Below are 19072 nucleotides of genomic sequence, written 5' to 3'. Positions count from 1 at the left end.
GAGAAGGGACACCCCAGAGGTGTCAGAGACCGATGGGGCGGGGGTGGGGGGTGGGGGCCGGAGCTGGAGCCGGAGGGAAAGGGAGGGGAGAGGAGAGGGAGGGGAGGGGAGGGGGGCTGCCCGCGGGGGGTTGGGTCATTGTCTTTTAGAATTTGGGAGCCTTTGAAAAGCCGTGGGCCCTCCCACCGCTATTGTGCTGGGGAAGATGTAGCAGCCTCTTCTCCGAGCCACCCCTTTGCCTCCGGACTTCTCTGGGGCCAGCAGCCGGCCGACCTGGGGCCCGGGGCCGCGGGCTCAGCCGACTACCATGGGCTCTGTGTCAAACCAGCAGTTTGCAGGTTCGACCTCGGGACTTATTGGGGACAACCTAGGCTGCAGGGGCGCCCAGAAGCCACATAAAAGGGAGGTGGGGGAAGTGTCCCCCAGGCTAGCCGAAGGACCCCAAGTCTGCGGCCTCCTGTTTCAGGGGGCGATCTCTGGAGCAAGGAACCCTGGTGTCCCAGTGGCGTGCAAGCTGAAGCTACGGGGGCGGGGGGAGAGAAGAGGAGGGGCCTGTCTGGCCGTCTGTCCCCGGGCAACGTGTTGTGGGAAGATGAGCAAAACTTTCGGGGCACCACTGGCCTCAGTTTAAGCTTGGGGAGCGCGGGAGGCAGCTGGGACAGGTATTTTCTCGCCGGCAGCTTGGTAGCTGCAGCGCCCTGGGTGTCCACCCGCGGGCTGCACACTCGGGTCTCCTTGCCGGGTCTCTGGTGGGGTCCTCCAATTCCGTGGCCCCCCAGCTGAGCGCCCTCCCAATCTCCAGGTGGCGGCGCCAAGGCGCCGGAGGAGGCGCAGGAGGACGCGGCCCGGGCGGCCGAGGAGCCGCAGCTGCTGCACGGCGCCGGCATCTGTAAGTGGTTCAACGTGCGCATGGGATTCGGCTTCCTGTCCATGACTGCCCGCGCCGGGGTCGCACTCGACCCCCCGGTGGATGTCTTTGTGCACCAGGTGAGACCGATCCCGGTAACTTTGCTGCGGGAAGAGGATGTTGGCGCGCGGATCCAAGGGTGGGCGGACGACCTCGGCTGTTGGGTTGAGGGAGATCAAGGGCCCTCATTGTGCGCTCCCATCTTTGCCGTGGCACCCCAGTTCTGAGTCCCCTTTAACTCCAGCGGGACGAGAGCTGGGGGCAGAGCCGAGTATCAGCACCCCTACAACCCTCCGGGAACCCCTCTGGTTTACCACGTGTCTGTTACCTCTTTCCCGTGGGCAGGGGGCAGGGGGCAGGGGGCAGGGAGATGACCCCATGTGGCAGAACTAAGGTTGTATTGTGCTTGCAAGTGGGGGGAGGGCGAGCAGGCGGGCCAGGGAAGCACATGCCCGGTCAGAGCAGAGCCCTGAGCGCCCGCGCCTTTCACTATGGTGTGAATGGAGCTCCCGGCCTGGAGAGAGGGAAGGAAACCACTTTGGGACCCAACGGGGTAAAGCTGAGAAGTCAGCGGGGTCTCCTCACCCAGGTGGTCACCCAAAACTCAAGCTCTGGGGCCTGGGTGGGTTTGGCAGATCCTTGAAGGATCTCTCTGGGGGCTTGAAAGTTCCCCAAGAACACAGTCTCAGGCACACGGTTCACTAGCTGGGCTTTTGCTGTTCATTTCCTATCAGGAAAGAAAACCCAAGGAGCCCAGGCCTTAGATTCCTGGGCCAGGCTCGGAGGGAGTTAGGTTGCAACCCCAAGTTCTCAGTTAAAGCAAGGCAGCACAGTGGGGGTGAAATTCAGTGTCGCAGGGCAGAGGGTGGAGGGAGGCTAGCCTCTGGACCTATTCTCCTCAGCTTGGCATTTATGGCCCCAGACAGCCATTGATTGCTGTCCTAACATTCCCAGCCTCAAACAAGGAACCAGAGACTTCAGGTTTCCCTCCTCCCTGGCCACCCCTTCCTGAATATCTTAGAAGAATTTCTGTGGTCCTGGGCACAAGCCACACATAACAACCACGTAAAGGAAGTTGTTGCTGTGTTCCCTCCACCTTTGGAGGTTTGGGGCTGGACCTGAGAAGAAATTGCTAATCCCAGGCACAGTAGGTTGACACCCAGGCCGGGCATGGAGGGGTTACTTCGGAGAGGTTGGCTTTAGGAGCAGTGGGGGAGGGGAAAGGAGGATGTGGGGATTAAGGGTTGGAGCCTGAGGGATGGTATTCTGGAAGGGGGAGGGGTGGAGATGCTGGGTGGAGTAGTTGGAGGCTGCAGGGAAGTCTCTGAGCATGGCCCTCAACGAGGACACAGAATGGGGGGAACAGGGGAGATAGAGGATATGGGGAGATGGGGGCCCACCAGTTAATGTTGGGGTCACTGGGCTACTAGAACATCTTTCCAGAAGGGTCGGCAGCAGAATGCTTGGCTACCCCCTTGCTTCACCCAGTTCCTCCACCCCCAACTTTACCCCCTCCCCATCAGACAACTAATTCTGGCTGGTGGCTTTGCCCCCTTCCCTGTCTCATTTACATATGTGAATGATAACCCACAGGAAGTAATTGTGGGAGAAAGAAGGGAATTGGCCTCTTTAGATCTATTAAATCACTTTATTACAGGAACCAGCTTTGAATGGCCCTCCTCAGCGGGGTGGCCAGCTCCCCCACTCTCCCATTTATCTGATCACAAAGAGATTAAAATCTCTCCTGGTCTGGAGATGACTGGACAGCTTCCCCAACTTTGGAAGGCTTGGAATAAAAGAGTCAAACCCAACGTTTTCTTGCCTCCCTTCCAAAGGCTGTTGAATAGGGAAGGACGGAGGGGAATGTAGCCCCTCTGAGGTTCTTTGGTGATATCCAACTCCCAAGGAAGGTTTTCCTGAGCAAATGGATCTGTGCCTCAGCCCACTTACCCTTAGGATCGAAAGCAGCTGGGAAATATTGGAGGGCATAAAGGAAAGCAGGGACCTTCTGGTTTGGGGAGTGGAGCCCATACCACGTTATTTCAGGTGGGTTTGCTGGGAGATAACCGGACTTTGGGGTCTTGGAATGTCCAGGGACATTCCACAGTTGAATAAGTTATCAGGAGGAGTTGAGCTGGGATAAGGAATCAAGAATTTGTCTCCCTAACACCCCCTACTAACAGTCACAGAGGACAATGGTGGAAATTCCCTGAGCCTTACCTGGTAGCTCTGTCTTTAGATTGTGCCCTGCTGGGGCTTAGGTTGATCCTCAAACCCTACCATAGCAGTTAGACTAGTGATTGCAGTCCTGCACTTGAGAAATTTGAAATCTCTCCCTGGGGATCTAATATAGAGGAATTAGGTAGATGCAGGACAATCCTTAAAAATCCTCCTTGGGGAGGGGAGTGTTCCCAAAGTGGAGAGAGAGTAAGACATTTCTCTTTAACAAGAAAACCTCTCCTTTGGCTGCTGGTGGTGGGTACCTTAGAATTGCGGGGTGGGTTGTGAACAGGATAATTGTCCTAAGATAACATCTGCTAAGGGAGGGGATCAGGGAGCTCCTTTCCTAAGGAAAGAGGAGGGGGGAGCAATTAAACATTTTCTTTTCCCTTCCAAGGTTGGGCCTATTTGGTTCCCAACACACTGTTCACTACTCTTACACTCCCTGTCAAACACAGAGTGCTCCACAGGGGTGGATGAGTGGGAAAGAAAACCTACCTTTAGCTTTTTAAAAAAATGAGTAAATAAAACCTATAAAGCAAAGAGACTTCTGTAACAACCCTTTTACTCAGCCACAGGTCTTATGCTAGAACTCTCTTCCTGTCCCTGAATTTGGGGGAATTTAAGAATCATAATAACGACAGGTGGGCAGCCCTTAAATCAAGGTTTCTCAACCTCAGCACTATTGACATGTTTTGAGCAGGATAATTTCTCATTATGGGCATCCCTCAGTTGCGACAAGCAAAAATGTCTCCAGATATTGCCAAATGCCCCCTGGGAGGCAAACTCACCCCCAGTTGAAAAACAGTTATACATCGCAAGGTGGAAGAAGAAAGAGCTAACTACTGTCTCCTGGTTTCCTGAGGTTCACCAAGAATTCTCAATTCTCTGTGGCCATTTTAAGAGTTTTGGCTTACCTCATGTTTTCCTGTGGCTCAACTCCCAAACCCCCTAGATTTGTAGAAATTTGAAAATGAGGAAAAGGTCCCCTGCTTTCTCCCACAGCTCTTTGGAACCCAAGTCTGTTTAAAATGGCTTTCTGGCTAAAATGCTGTATTACAAGGCTTGGAGGCAAAAGAAGAGCCCAGATTTGACCGAGGGACCAAGTTTGGGTTAGGAGAAGAAATTTCCAATACCAAGAAACTGCTGAAGCCACGTGGCCTGCTTTTTCTGAAAAGGATGAGCGGGGGGTGGGGGGGTGGGGGGGGTGAGAGCAACCTCAGGCCCGTCTAGAGTAGGGCTCTTGGGTTTGGGGGCAGGGAGAATGTAAAGGGATCTTTCCCACCTGGTTTATAACCTTACTAGTGCCTCTGATTACCCACCTTATGTTTTGTTTTTTGATGTACTTGTCTTAACCCCTCCTCTAACCTATAAACTCTTTGAAGAGAGAGACTAGCAGTCTGGTTAGTTCTCTAGTACGCACTTGGTGGGCTGAAGAAATGAATATGGGTCCCCTGAGGAATCAGGAGTACACTAACAGTTGGGGGGTTCTTGTCAGCAGAAGTCTTCCTCCAGACAAAAAAGGCTGGAGGTAGGGAGGGAATGTTAACTGATAGTTGCTGTCTCTTTCTGGACTAGGGCCTGATTAGGGCCTGGCACTCAGTAGAAACACCATGAAAGCTTGTAGAGTGAATGTCAATGGATCGCAGTTGAGCTCCTGATAGGGTATTGGAGGCACGAGTTTGATGGGTCATTCATTAATTAGTTATTTCATTTCCATCTTAATAGGAAACTATTTTTTAAATGAGTGGATTTTTTCAGGAAGTTGGCAGAGAAGCACATGAGTTGGTTTGAGCATTATGGGATCTTCTTGGGTCCTTCTCTTTCTGAAGAGACATGCTTTCTAGACAGTGTCCCAAGTAAAGGCTGTGCCACCATCATGAGCAAAGCTTGTGGTTGGTGACACCACAAGCTTGCCATACAAGTGGTTTTCAGTGATTTTCTCCAGGGCAAGGTTGTTTCTGGATCATTCCTAATCAAACTATCATACTCCCTAGCCTATTGGAATTTGCTGGTGCTTTTTTTTGTTTGTTTTTTGAGAAACAGCCCTAGGCAAATCACCCCTCCTTTCTTCCTGCAGGCAAGAATAGCAATTACTATCAGTGTTAAATCTGGGAGGTCAAAGGAGGTGGGGGGGAGGAGGAGAAAACTTTCAAGAATAGTACGCACTTAGTACAGAGGCAGCTTGGAGTTAACTTAATTCAGACTGGAAAGGAGAGTAAATGGCTTTTATCAACAGAGCAGAACAACTGGGTTACTGGTTTAAAACTCCCGGACCCTTGCTTCACTCCATGGGTAGGTGGGTGGGGGGGGGGGGGGTGGGGACCTTCCCTGGGTTGGGTCCTCATCAGAGTTCAGTCTCCTTGCGACTCCATTTTCCTAAGGACCAAGGAGAAGATGCCCACCCTAAGGAGCTGGGAAGATCAATCTAGGTGAACACTTGTGTGCAGAGTTGAGAACCGCGCAGCTCCTTCCTCTCTTCTGCTCCAGTCTCCCTCTGGCTGCCTTTGTGCAGACTGGCTGACAAGCAGCACCATCTGGTGGAGAACTCCAGGCTGGAGCTGGTGGTCCTGGCCGTGTGTCTGAGCAGAGGTGATGTGTGCGGGGTTGTATGCTCGCAGCCTTTGGTTCTGCACGGATCTCTTTCCCCCACCCTCCCTGACACACACATCATCAAAATAAACTGCTTCTAATAGAACCCATTGGTTTCCTAGCTCCTTCCAAACCCTACCGTCAGGAATGACGCTTGGGTTGAACTGCGAGGACACCTTGGGACCAAGTCATTAAAATTACTTTTACCTGCTGCTTTTTACTTTTTCATTGTGGCTGTTAGAAAGTTTTTAAACGGCTGTGCGTCTTGCGTTATATTGCATAGTGCTGGATATAGAGTCAGGCTAGTTGCAATCAGCTCGGGGCTCTCACACTATAAATTTGGGCAAGGTGCTTCACCCCTCTGCCTCTGTGACCTCACCTGTAACACAGGGGGCATGATAAGGTCTACCTCACAGGCTTGGTGTGAGCGTCACATGTGTTACAACATGTACAGTGCTTAAAACACTGCTTAGCCTATAGTAAATATTAGTAATAAAATTAAATATTAGTCATTTTACATAGTAGAGAACTTAGTTTCTTCTACAAATGTTTGTGCACTGCTAGGCACCTAGAACTGAGGGTATAAACATGCACTAGGTAGTCTTGAGCTGGAATGGCCCTGGGTATTGCAGAAAAGCCAGAAACCCAAGCTTTGATCAAGTCTGATCCCCTGCTTTTACAGATGATTATAGAAACCAGAACTTATTTATCCAAATTTCATAGAGCAAGTTGAGGGAAACTCGGGTTCCTGTGAGCTTTTTACTCCACGTGTCCTGAGTGACCCCTGAGGTCCCTTCCATCTCTAAGTTATAAAGGCATAATACTTGATGTGGGGGAAGCTTAGCGTAGGCAGGGGTGAGGTATTAGGGGAGCAGAGGGCCTAAGTGCTGTAACTGGCCCAAGTCCTTCCCTGCCATCCAAAAAAAGAGAAATGCCTCCTGTAACTGTTTTCTGTCTGATTAAATGCCATCTTTCCCTCTCTCCCCACTATAGGCTGCCCACCCTCCTACCTCGAACAAATTGGGAAAGGAAGATGGGAGGCCTGCCTCCCTCCCACCTTTAATATAATTTATCTGAATAAATAACCCTAATTAGGTCCCTGAGTAAAAGGTTTGACTGAAGGCCCTGGAAGGGTGGGAGGGCAGGTCAGAAGGAAAGATGGCTGTTGGCGGTGGTGACTTTGGCAGACCAGCAAGCTTGACTGGGGAAGAAAGGTGTCTCTGTATCCGTTTCTCTCACCGTGACCATAACCCCTATGTGGAGAGGAAGGAAGGAACTGATGAATGTGGTGAATGTGGGGTGGGGGGGAGTCAAGGGGGAATCTGCAGCCTCTGGAACTCCAGGAATCTGACCACCAGAACCAGCCAGTGTCAACTCTTTGTTTCCCCGGAGCTGGGCTCTATTGGGGGAGCTCAAGCCTTGCCCCTCCCCCCCAGGTCTTTTCTTTTTGGAGGGGATGGAGAGAGGGGCGGGGCCAGGGCCCCGCTTTGTGTGTGGCTGGGGGTGGGGTGGGGTGATAGCAAGAATTTCAGGCTCCTTTCCGATGCAGGCCCTGTGAGGCAGGCTCCGTGGGGCTGCACGCCGATTACCTACCTGATAAGAGAGGAATTCAAACTATGTGTTTTAGAAAGGGGCGGGGTAGGCCCCCACCCACCCCCGGGAGCCACCCCTGGAGACCACCAGTCTAAATCTTGACCGGTTATGGTGAGGTGCCTGCAGGGTTGGGGGTTTTTTGGTTTTGTTTTTGTTTTTTTTCACCCTTTTAAAGTCTTAAGCAGACCTCAAATCCTCCAGTGATGGAGTGGGTGAGCTGAGAGGGCTGGTCAATTTCATATGTCCCCATTTATATTATCCTCTGGTTCTCATAGTAAGTCTAGGAGGTGTGGATGGCGGAGAGTGTTGTCCTCAGTAAACTGGAGCTCAGAGAGGGGATGTTTTTCTGAGTTTCCACTGCCAGTTAGTGATAAAAACTAGAGTTAAAATTCCCAGTCTCTTGACACTTCTTTCTCACTGTTACCCCACCCTCATCCAGTCTGAAGAGGTTGATGATAATTGCCACTCAGGATTTATGTGTGGCAGGCTATGTGTTAACTATGTTTCATGCATAAACCCTCACAGCACCACCATAAAATTATTATTTACTCCATTTTGTAAGGTAGCACAGAAAGCGGGGACAGGCTGTCAGACTCTAAACCCTGGCTCTTAGTCACTTATCTATCTGCTGAATCACAGCGAGGACTGGGAGTGTTCCAGCCTAAGAGCCCACTAGGCAAATGGGAAAAGCTGGGTTTGCCTGGGTCAAGAATGCTCTTGGTCTGGCTCCTCCAGCACCTCCTGACTCACTGGCTTGTCCCAGCTCAATAAGGGACAAGTCAGATTTAACATCAAATTCAGTGTGGTTGTTATACAACAGGGAGGCGGAAAGAGATTTCACCTTTCTGCAATGTTTTTATTTTCTGCTTTAATGCTCCACATCAAGATTGGTGGAGGGAGTCATCACAATTCTGGCTGTTCCTGTGGGAATAAGAAGAAAGGATCCCCAACCTTTGGAATATTTCACTGATATTTATTGAGCATATATTCTTGATGTTTCCCTACCCACGTAATCTTCATTAAAATCTTGGGTAGGGACTTCCCTGGTGGCGCAGTGGATGGGACTCTGCGCTCCCAGTGCAATGGGACCGGCTTCGATCCCTGGTCTCAGAACTAGATCCCACATGCATGCTGCAACTGAGAGTTCGCATGCCACAGCTAAGGAACACTGGAGCCGCAGCCAAGGGGGCCCGCCTGCCGTGACTGGGGAGCCCACGTGGTGCTGCAACTGGGGAGCCGTCGGGCCACAATTGAGGAGCCCGCCTGCCACAACTAGGACCCAGTGCAACCAAAAAAAAAAAAAAAAAACCCCTAAGGTAGGTTTTTATCCTGTTCTCTGAAGGCTCTGAGGCCCAGAAGTGAGTGACTGACCAAGGTCACACATGATGCTGGAAATTGGTAGAAACAGCATTTCATGAACCAGGTTGTGTCTGGCACCTGAGCCTATGCTCTTAACCAATCACCTCAACGGAAGTTTTGTCTTAAGCAGTACCATCTAAGTTAAAACAAAAATGTAAATGACTGAGGAATTGGGGATCGCATCTGGCAAAAGAGCATGTTTCACCTAAGTCCCAGTTTGAAATATCCACCCTGCCCCGTCACTACCACCAGCAGCATAACATGCCTCAAGCCAGGACTGGGTGCACGATGATCCCTTTTGCTTCTGAACCGCATTTTCAATGAGGACTGCACCTTGTTGACATATTTGACATGCTCTTTGGTTGTTTTGGAAGCTATGTATAATGCAGCCTATTCTGGGCAGGGTCTGGGAGAGGCTGTCACTCCACTAATGTGTTGTTGACGCAGTAAGTGGCAAGGTGAAATGGACTGTTAGCTTCAAATCGGAAACCCTGGGTTCTTCTGACCCTGGTTTTGCCACTCAACTAGCTGTGTGAATAACTCCTTTTTTTTTGGTTCAAACATGCAGTGTTTTAGTGAGATCGTTCCACACATTATTCGAAGTCCTTTCCTTTAACAATTTGCTCATCTTCCCAAGTTAAATAATTAAAACCTACCTCCTTGTTCATTCATCCAAAATGTGCTAGGCATTATTTAGGTGTCAATGCAGCAGTGAACAAAACAGGGACTTTACAACTTTACATTCTTTTTAATGGCTTCATGGTATTTTTGTTTCCTATTGTTTTTTTGAATGAGTGAGATACTGAACATATGTGTCATGCTAAGTCCTCCTGCAAATTACCTGCTTATATTCTGTTCTGTGATTCTTTTTTCTTACTGACTTATGTAGCTTTTTGTAGTTTTATCAGTTTAGTTATCTGTCTTGATTTTTTAAAAAACTGTCTCAAAGTTTTTTCCTCTTAACACTGAGATATTTAATTCTTCCGAAATATGTTTTGCATACATATGATGCAAAATGTAGATTTCTGGCTTCATTTTCAAATGGATAACTGTTTTCTCAAGAGTATTTATGGAATTGTTTTCCTCACCTGTTGATTTCTCCTCTTAATCTTGGATCTCCCAGTAGACTTTCCCTTCTAATCCACTGATCTGTCTGCTTGGGTCTTTTCCCTTCAACTTTCAGAAACATTGTTTTGATATAATTTCAAACTTGGGAAAAGGTTGCAAGAATAGTTCTAAAAACTCCCATATAACCTTTACCCAGATTTATCAGTCCTTAATATTTTGTCCCATTTGCTTTATTATTCTTTTTCTTTGTACAGATAGACAGATATCAAGCATATTTAACTAAATATTTCAGTGTGTTTTTTTCTAAAATAGGACCATTCTCTTACCTAATCTCAGTACAATGATCAAAATTGGGGAACTTAACATTGAAACATTTATCTACATTCCATATGCAAATTCTGTCAGTTGTTCTAATATTTTTTCCTGTTCTAAGATCCAGTCCAGAATCATGTGTTGCATTCAGTTTCTTTACTTCTCTGGGGTTTGTCTTTCATGACTGACATTTTTTAAGTGTATAGGCCTGTTACTTTATTTGTTTTTTATTTTTATTTATATTTATTTATTTTTATTTAATTTTGGCTGCATTTGGGTCTTCGCTGCTGCACGCGGGCTTTCTCTAGTTGCAGCGAGGAGGGCTACTCTTCCTTGTGGTGCTCGGGCTTCTCAGTGAGGTGGCTTCTCTTGTTGCAGAGCACGGGTTCTATGCATGCGGGCTCAGTAGTTGTGACTCACCGGCTCTAGAGCACAGGCTCAGTAGTTGTGGTGCACGGGCTTAGTTGCTCCGCGGCATGTGGGATCTTCCCGGACCAGGGCTCGAACCTGTGTCCCCTGCATTGGCAGGCGGATTCTTAACCACTTCACCACCAGGGAAGCCCCAGGCCTGTTACTTTATATTTTACAATTTTACATTGGTTGATTTCTTATAAATGCTATGTTTAAGTATTTTTCTTCTGTTTTATTTTTCTTAGAACTTTGAGAATAGCTGCAAAAAATGCTATGGCATCTGTTTATCTAATGATTGTTCCTAATGTGATGTAGATATTTTGTTCTTAATTGTGATGACTCTGAGTCACAGTTTCTTTACGGATAAAATGGAAGTGTTCTTCCAACCTTAGAGGAACATGTGCATGCAGGTTTTTTTGGTTTTGGTGTAATAATGGAGACTAACATTAAAATCTACCATGCTTCCCTCCCCCAGAGTAAGCTGCACATGGAGGGCTTCCGGAGCCTGAAGGAGGGTGAGGCCGTAGAGTTCACCTTTAAGAAGTCTGCCAAGGGCCTGGAATCTATCCGAGTCACCGGCCCTGGTGGGGTGTTCTGTATTGGGAGTGAGAGGCGGCCCAAAGGGAAGAACATGCAGAAACGCAGATCAAAGGGAGACAGGTATGGATTGCAAGGCAGCTTGTGTGGGTTGGGAGGGACATGCTGAGGATGAGGAAAACTCTCCTAATTTTGCCCCTTTCTTGGACCACATTGCCAAAGGTAAAAGGAAGCCTGTGGCCCCTGGATGTGGGAGGTGAAGAGAGGGCAGTATGTGAGGAGGGTACTTCATAACCTAGCTCTTCTAACTTGACAAGTAATTACATTCTGTTAGCTCTAGCTTCAATTGCTAAATGGGGATCACGATACTAACCTCACGTGATTATTTTAGAACTAAAAGAGACCATGGATGTGAAAGTGTATGTGGTCAGGACAAGATGGTGTATCTGTACCTGTTGCTTCTTCACCACATCTCCAAATGGCTGGTTTCTTCCATCTTAGTTCTGTGCTCAAACAGATCACATAGTCTGGCTCCTTTAATTTCTTCTATATTTTTTTTTTTTTTTAGGAATTTCTTCTATATTTTTAATGAATGACAGGTACTCTTTTTAAGGGTATGGTAGTTCCCAATTGGGGTCCAGGATTTCTGTTCTTGGTATTTTCAAGTTGACATGAATCTGAAGATATCATCTAGACAATTACGTATCTGGGAAGGACTCAGAGTCATCTAGTCCTATTCCTCCTTTTGTAAGTGGGGAAATTGGTCTCTAGGAAGGGAAGTGGGTATAGTAACAACTTGAACCAGAGCCCAGGTGTCCCCTCTCAGACAGAGGAAGGCTTGTGGTCTCTTCTCACTCCTTTCTCTCAACTTTACCATCTTGCTTGGTGCTAGGTGCTACAACTGTGGAGGTCTAGACCATCATGCCAAGGAATGCAAACTGCCACCCCAGCCCAAGAAGTGCCACTTCTGCCAGAGCATCAACCATATGGTAGCCTCGTGTCCACTGAAGGCCCAGCAAGCTCCCAGCTCACAGGGAAAGCCAGCCTACTTTCGGGAGGAAGAAGAAGAGATCCATAGCCCTGCCATGCTCCCAGAGGCCCAGAATTGAGCCACAGTGGGTGGGGGCTATCCGTTTGTGATCAGAAAGTTTTGAGGAACAGGCATCAATCGGCAGAGTGGAGAAAGTGGGGGCAGCTGGCACTGCCATATATCTCAGGCCGGGGGCCAAAGCGTCACCCCCTCTTCCCTCTTGGTGGGGGGAAGGGGTGAGGCAAAGAAACTCCAATCATGCTCTATCCAAATGCACGTGAGGGCTTTGGGGGGTAACCCTTCCTGCATGCTTTATCTGAGTCTCCACCCCCAGAATCTCCAGCTTTTGAAAGTGGCCTGGATAGGGAAGTTGTTTTACTCTTCAAGAAGGATATGGAATAATATTTTCCGTGCCAGAGTGAAAAGATTAAGCATGAGACCAGATTGATGGACCCAACCCACAAGCCACTACATTCTGTGGGAGGAAATATCTCAGGGGTAAGGCAGGGTTTTCCACATCTTGTCTCCTCACAACCTCCTCCTGGGATAGAGTGCTGAGAGAACTGTCCCAAGCAGTGGGTTGTGATGATAGGCAAAAGGGGGGTTGAGGGAACAGCTGCAGACCTGCTGCTTCTAAGCTCACTCCCACCCCATTCTGGGCCAATACAATTTTATTTATTTGCTCCCTTGGATGACTGTACCTTGGGTCCCACTTTCTTCAGGATGCCAACTGCACTAGCTGTGTGCGAATGACGTATCTTGTGCATTTTAACTTTTTTTTTTCATAATATAAATATTCTGGTTTTGTATTTTTGTGTATTTTAATCTAAGGCCCTCATTCCTGCACTGTGTTCTCAGGTACGTGAGCAATCTCAGGGATAAGTCGGCAGCAGCTCCGGGTCTGCACAGCGGGAATACTTTTTGTTGCTCTATCACCAGAGAGAACAACTATTTGGAGTGTATAGCCTATTGAACTACCTCATTTTTGCCAATTAGAGCTGGCTTTTCTGCCACAGTGTCCTCTTGAAACCCCTCCATCTTCAATGTTTCATGGGAGACTAGGTTTTAACTGGGTTGCCCCACGACTTGGTCTCCTTCTACTGAAAGATTGGAAATTGGTCTGAACAGGAAAAGGTGGTACAGAGAGGTTAGGAGAGGCTGGGCCAGGTAAAAGGTGCAGATAGGGGAAGCCAAGATTAGGCAGAGGTCATCTGTATGTGTGATAAAGGATTCCTGTTCCAGACCTCTAATCCCAGGGCATAGGACTCGCTTTACATACCAGGTCCATCCTTCACTGGATTGGGCTAGGCCTAACATACACAACAGGGTGTATTGTATGTGTTTTTGTAAAAACTGTGAGTTGGTAAGGACAGGTTTTAAGAATGATACCTCTGTACCCATCTTGAGCTGCCCAGGGATGGATATATGAAGCAAGGACAAGATCCGTAATCTTTAACAATTCTGGACTTTTCCTCCTTGGTTTCCAGAGAGACCATCAGTGATGGCTTCTTTGTGGTTCCCAGAGCCAGTGTCCTGCCCTGCTGCAGCAGTAATTAGTGTCATGGTAGCTAAAGGAGAAAAGGGGGTTTCGTTTACATGCTGTGAGATCACTGCAAACCTACCTCACTGTGTTGTAACGGGGCAAATGCAATAGAACGCATTGGGTGATGTGTGTCTGATCCTGGGTTCTTGTCTCCCCCAATTGCTGCCCCCCTCTAGTTATTGTATTTGTCTGGGCTTCGTAGGACTTCACAAGTAGCTGATTTGGTGATTGCTAGGTGGCCTAGTTTGTGTAAATATAATGTGTTGGTCTTCTCCATGTTCTTTTGGGGTTTTATTGTTTACAAACTTCTTTTTATATTGAGAAAAATAGCCAAAGCGTCTTTGACAAAAGGTCTGCACCAGCCAAAAAGATCTGAAACATAAACTTGGGGGCCCCTCTTCTTGAAGTGGGAGGTCTTGAACTACACTTTCTTTTGTGTTCCCCTTCCCCTGTTTCCTATTTCGAACAAGATCTTCTGTCCTAAAAACTGTATTCCTACCCCCTCTTCTTTCCTCCTTTGTGCCCCCCCAAAATAGTCCATACACCTATACGTTTAATTTGTGGGGTGTCTGTGATTAAATGATTTGTGCAAAAATCCTGAAGAAGCTAAGAACTCACCATCCCTTGTTCTCAATCTCCTGAGTCATGACCATTCCTTGATTTGATTCATGCCAAACAGACTGCTGTCTTTGGATGGATTAAAACCTACTTTACTCTCTAATCCTAGGGTAGAGAGGAGCAACGAGGGGGCCTTCCATGTAGAAAGTGGGGTTGGGAGACCACGAAAGGAAAGATGAATGTATAGCCAAGTCACTCAGGAACTTTTATGCAGGTGCAAGAAACTTATGTCAAAGTGGCCACAAGATTGTTTAATAGGAGACGGACGAATGTAACTCCATGTTTACTGCTAGAAACCAAAGCTTTGTGTGAAATCTTGAATTTATGGGGAGGGAGGGAGGGTAGAAAAGCATGTACCTGTTCTTCATCCCTTCCCCTCATTACTGAACTGCAGGAGACTGAGCCCCCTTGGGCTTTGGCGACCCCATCTGGGCAGTGTTTATTTGTTGGTTGATTTTGCTGTGCCAGGTACTTCCTTTCCCATTTGCTATCATTTTGTAACACACATGCTGACCCTTTTCCCTTCCCCTTCTTCTCCTTGGGAAAATACAATGAATAAAGACTTATTGATACCAAAACTGTCATCTCCTTGGTTGATATTTAACGTGCTTTCTTCCTACCATTATTTCCACTTTCTTGGATTGGGACTCAGAAATCACATGAAGAACCATTTTCTGTTCAGCCATTTTTTTAGGAGTGAATCTTGAAAGTTCAGTCTTTTTAGCACCTCATTACAGTGGATTTTTGTTTCTAGTTAAGGCCTCTTGTCCTTTCCTTGGAAGCTGCCACATTCAAGAGGGGATTAAGGGCTTGGCATGCATAAGAATGGGGTTGCCTGTGCCACTGACTGGGATGAAAGGATGGGGCCATGGCTTGGGGCATGAGACCCTAATAATACTTTGTCCCTTGCTCCTCAAAGCCCTTTACAAATCTTAATTAATTAACCCCCTGCAGCAACCCAGGGATGGAAATACGGGAAACTGGAGAAATTGAGGCCAGAGGAGATACACTGACCAGCTATAAACACATGTTAACAAGTTCACTAGCCTTCTGATGAACACGGTATTTTTAAACATCTAGCTCCCCCTAAGGGAAGGAGGATTTAGAAAAGAAAGACTTGATTGGAGGCATACCAACTATCACACAAAGTACAAGGAAACGTTAACAGAACAAGGGTAAGAAGTTTCATATATCCCTCTAGGGACTTCCTACCGGAAAGTCAAAGCTGACCTTGGAAGATGTTAAAAGTAGCAAGCTACTACTGGACTTAAATAAATGGTTTTCCTGCAAAATTGAAGTAATCAGCTAGGCAGAAACTTACTAACCTACATGCAAAGCAGGAAGAATGGAAAAGCTTAAGAGACTATTCATGGGTGGGTTACTCATCTCTGGAGGGCTTTCTTTGATCATTCCACTCTGTTAAAAATAACCCTTTCATCAGAAAGAGTGGAAGACAAACGTAATGAATCGGGAGTCATGACTGCAGTACCTCTTCCTTGCCTTGTTTCCTTGACACTGCAACCCAAAGTAAGAAACTACAAGAAGGTTCTCTGAAAATGGTAAAGTTTTTTTTTTTTTTTTTCCCTTCTCTAATTTTGAGAAAACTGAACTCCCAATATCTTTTGTGAGTTAGTGCCTCAAATTCCTGCAATCTTTAAAGGTTTGGTACAGAATGAATGCCCTTGATTTTTCTGTCAGGGTTGGTTGATGGCCTTTCTTAAAATTTAGAAGTCATTCTTAGAGCTCTTCCTGGCCTTAACCCCTTTTTGAGTTCTTTGGGTAGGTCCTGAGAATGCAAATCCTAAAATCTTGAGTGCCTTAAATCAGCACAAAATGGACTGATATTAAGTGCCCTGTGAGGCTAACTACGGCTAGGAACTTCGCAAACGATTAAATTCACTAAATAAGACAAAACAGTATAAAAACAGGATTTTTAAGACTTGTACCAAAAAAACAAACAAAAAACACTTGTACCAGAGCTCTAAAGCCAGTGCTGCGGCCTTCCAGCTAGCAGGACGCTGCCTTACCCCTTTTCTCAACAGTCCAAACTGCCACCAGTGGCTAAGAAGTCCCTGCATTTCTGAGGTGGGGCTCTCCTAATTCTTGCCCCGTAACCTAGCCCGCCTGACTGTCTACAGACTCGGCTCTCCCAGGTGGTCTGAACCCCACCTTCCCCAGCCGGGTCCCCCGCACGTGGCCCGGAGCCGAGTTGCCCGCGCGGTTCTCCCCTTCGCCCCGCCCCGCCCCGCCCCGCCCCAGGGGTGCGAACAGCCGAGAACTCTCGCTCAGCTTCTCTCCTCCTCCGAGCGCGCAGGCGCAGGCCAGGACCCCGCCCATCAGGTGACGGCAGAAGCGTGTCCCAGCGCCCAACGATGACGTGTTCTTCCAGCGCCACGTCGTGAGGAAGTGTCGGTCCCCTCGGGCGGTTGAAGGGGTGCCGGCGGAGCCTGTCAAGGTGCTGGATTCAGGGGGTGGATTAGAGGAGAAGAGGAGAGAGATGACTGAGCGGGAGGCAGCTGTGGGAGAGACAAAGGGGACAGTGGAAGATACAAGTGAGGGAGTAAATAATTGGGAAATCTCTGGGGTAGGAGGTAACGGGTGCAACAACTGAAGGGGTTAGTGACCCGGAGCCCCGAGAGTGGGAAACAGCCTGGTGGAAGATGGAGAAGGAAGAAGGGGGAAGGATCAGGATGTAGGCATTACGATGTGACAGGAAGCAGACTTACATGATCAGAAAAAGGCAGTGCAGACTCTGAGAAAAAAGGGGATGGGAGCAAGGTCCACCAAGCCCGTAGAACCAAGGAAAGGCCTCTGCCCCAAAGGTCCTATTGGCTTATAAATTCTGGGTGGTGAAAGACTGGAGGCTTAGGACAGTATCTTTTTTTTTTTTTTTTTTTTTTTTTTTTTGGCTGTGCCGGGTCTTAGTTGCGGCACACGGGATCTTAAGTTGCAGCATGCGAACTCTTAGTTGTGGCATGTGGGATCTAGTTCCCTAACCAGAGATCAAACCCGGGCCCCATGCATTGGGAGCGCAGAGTCTTAGCCACTGGACCACCAGGGAAGTCCAGGGCCAGTGTTTTTGGATTCTAATGCTGGCTGCTCTCTACCGTTTTGGTGAATCCTTGCAAGTCAGCCATAGTTGTTTGCAGGTGTGGTGACTTCTAATTCTCTGTCTTGTTTATACAAGGTTACCTGGTTGGTGTCTAATTGTTCTGTGCTTCTTCTGCTGAGGCAAGAACTATGTCATGGATCAAGGAAGGAGAGCTGTCGTTTTGGGAGCGGTTCTGTGCCAACATCATAAAGGTGAGCAGTGGCCCAAAGCACCAGTTGGCCTTTTGGTTCGTTGGGTAATCTTATATCAAAACCTGTTATTAAAACTGGGTAACCCATGATGTTTATGGATTTGTAGTAGAATTTAGCAATGGTATCAAAGAGTCTTAGAATTGCAGGTAACTTCCAGGTCTACATTTCTGGCAGATTATTGTCCTAACTCTCACATTTTCAGGAAGCCTGAGACCTCTCAATATCATTGGGCAGCATAGACTGTTAGATCTTCCTGAAATTTGTTTCCCTAGAACTTTGATCTGTTATTCCTAGTACTGTCCTCTGGGCTTTGTTTTGTTTTGTTTTGTTTTGTATTTTTAATTTATTTTTGGCTGCGTTGGGTCTTCGTTGTTGTGTGCGGGCTTTCTCTAGCTGCAGTGAGCGGGGGCTACTCTTCGTTGCAGTGCGTGGGCTTCTCACTGTGCTGGCTTCTCTTTGTTGTGGAGCACGGGCTCTAGGCGTGCTGGCTTCAGTAGCTGTGGCATGCGGGCTCAGTAGTTGTGGCTTGCGGGCTCAGTAGTTGCGGCTTGTGGGCTCTAGAGCTCAGGCTCAGTAGTTGTGGCACACGGGCTTAGTCGCTCCGCGGCATGTGGGATCTTCCCGGACCAGGGATCGAACCTGTGTTCCTTGCATTGGCAGGCAGATTCTTAACCACTGCGCCACCAGGGAAGTCCCTGACCTCTGGGTTTAGATAAAATAACTAATCTTTCTTTGATGTGACAGTAGAGCATAATGGTTAAGAGGGCTCTGGAGGCAAACATGAATGAAAGTCCTATTCTATCATTTATTAACCATGTGACTTTATATGGTGGTTTTGAGGAATAAATGAAACTACATAGAAAACACTCAGTACAGTGTCTAGCAGTTTTTAATTACTATTATTGGGGCTGTCTTTCAACTATTTGAAGACTACAATCACTCTGTTTCCTACACTCCACTTGGTTCCCTAGATCTTCCCTCAGCTTTTTCTCTAGGAATCACAGCAATGTTATATCCTCCTCATATGAAAGGTTTGATATTGGAGCCAGTCAGCTTGGTTTTATTTTTCAGCCACAGGCTGTCAAGCAGCAAGTAGCAGTGAATTTATGAGTAAGTAAGCCTTGTACCCACACATACACTCACACACAAATGCCAGGTGATCTCAGGCAGTCCAGGAAATAGAAAAGCGTCTCCTCAAGGAACCACTGCGGTCACGTGTTGGGAAGAACAAGCTGCATGGCTTTACTGGAATTTTTTTTTTTTTTTTTATGGCTATATATGGGGGACGAAAGTAGAAAATGTTGGGAGATGCAGGGGAAGTGGTCTATGAAGAGCCCCTCCAGTAAGGAAAAATAGCCCAAGGAGTGAATTTTTGCTATGATAGACAACAAAAGTCTGCTCTAGGCCGGGTAAGAAGTTTTGTTTGCCCCCAAAATGTCTTTTTTGTTTGTTTTCAAATGGCTCCTGACATTTAAATTTTTATAAAAATCTTGATTGGCTTCTCTTGTAAAATAAGAAGATCCAACAATATGAGGACCCCATTCCTGTGTGACAGGACTCGGATAAAACTGAGAAGTGT

General features: G+C 47.5%; 2 protein-coding genes across 4 annotated transcripts in view; both read left to right on the top strand.

Moving 5' to 3' along the window:
* The first annotated feature begins 307 nt into the window (after nt 1-307).
* On the top strand, nt 308-12108 carry LIN28A (lin-28 homolog A). Its single transcript, XM_061186942.1, has 4 exons — nt 308-338; nt 803-987; nt 10938-11122; nt 11892-12108. Exons 1-4 carry the CDS (start codon nt 308-310, stop codon nt 12106-12108), a joined length of 618 nt encoding a protein of 205 aa, XP_061042925.1.
* Nucleotides 12109-16563: 4455 nt separating this feature from the next.
* Nucleotides 16564-19072, top strand: part of DHDDS (dehydrodolichyl diphosphate synthase subunit) — a 32583-nt gene continuing 30074 nt past the window's right edge. For 2 of the 3 annotated variants that reach the window (XM_061184692.1, XM_061184690.1), the window contains exons 1-2: nt 16652-16742; nt 17378-17493. In XM_061184692.1, coding sequence (XP_061040675.1) covers nt 17431-17493 — 63 coding nt within the window. In that variant the 5' untranslated portion in view covers nt 16652-16742; nt 17378-17430. The other variant, XM_061184689.1, reaches the window with a different exon arrangement.

This window comes from Eubalaena glacialis, chromosome 3 (assembly GCF_028564815.1).
Source record: "Eubalaena glacialis isolate mEubGla1 chromosome 3, mEubGla1.1.hap2.+ XY, whole genome shotgun sequence".
NCBI classification, from domain to species: Eukaryota; Metazoa; Chordata; class Mammalia; order Artiodactyla; family Balaenidae; genus Eubalaena; species Eubalaena glacialis.
Note: the sequence above shows the minus strand (reverse complement) of the source record. Positions and strands in the feature narration are given on the sequence as shown.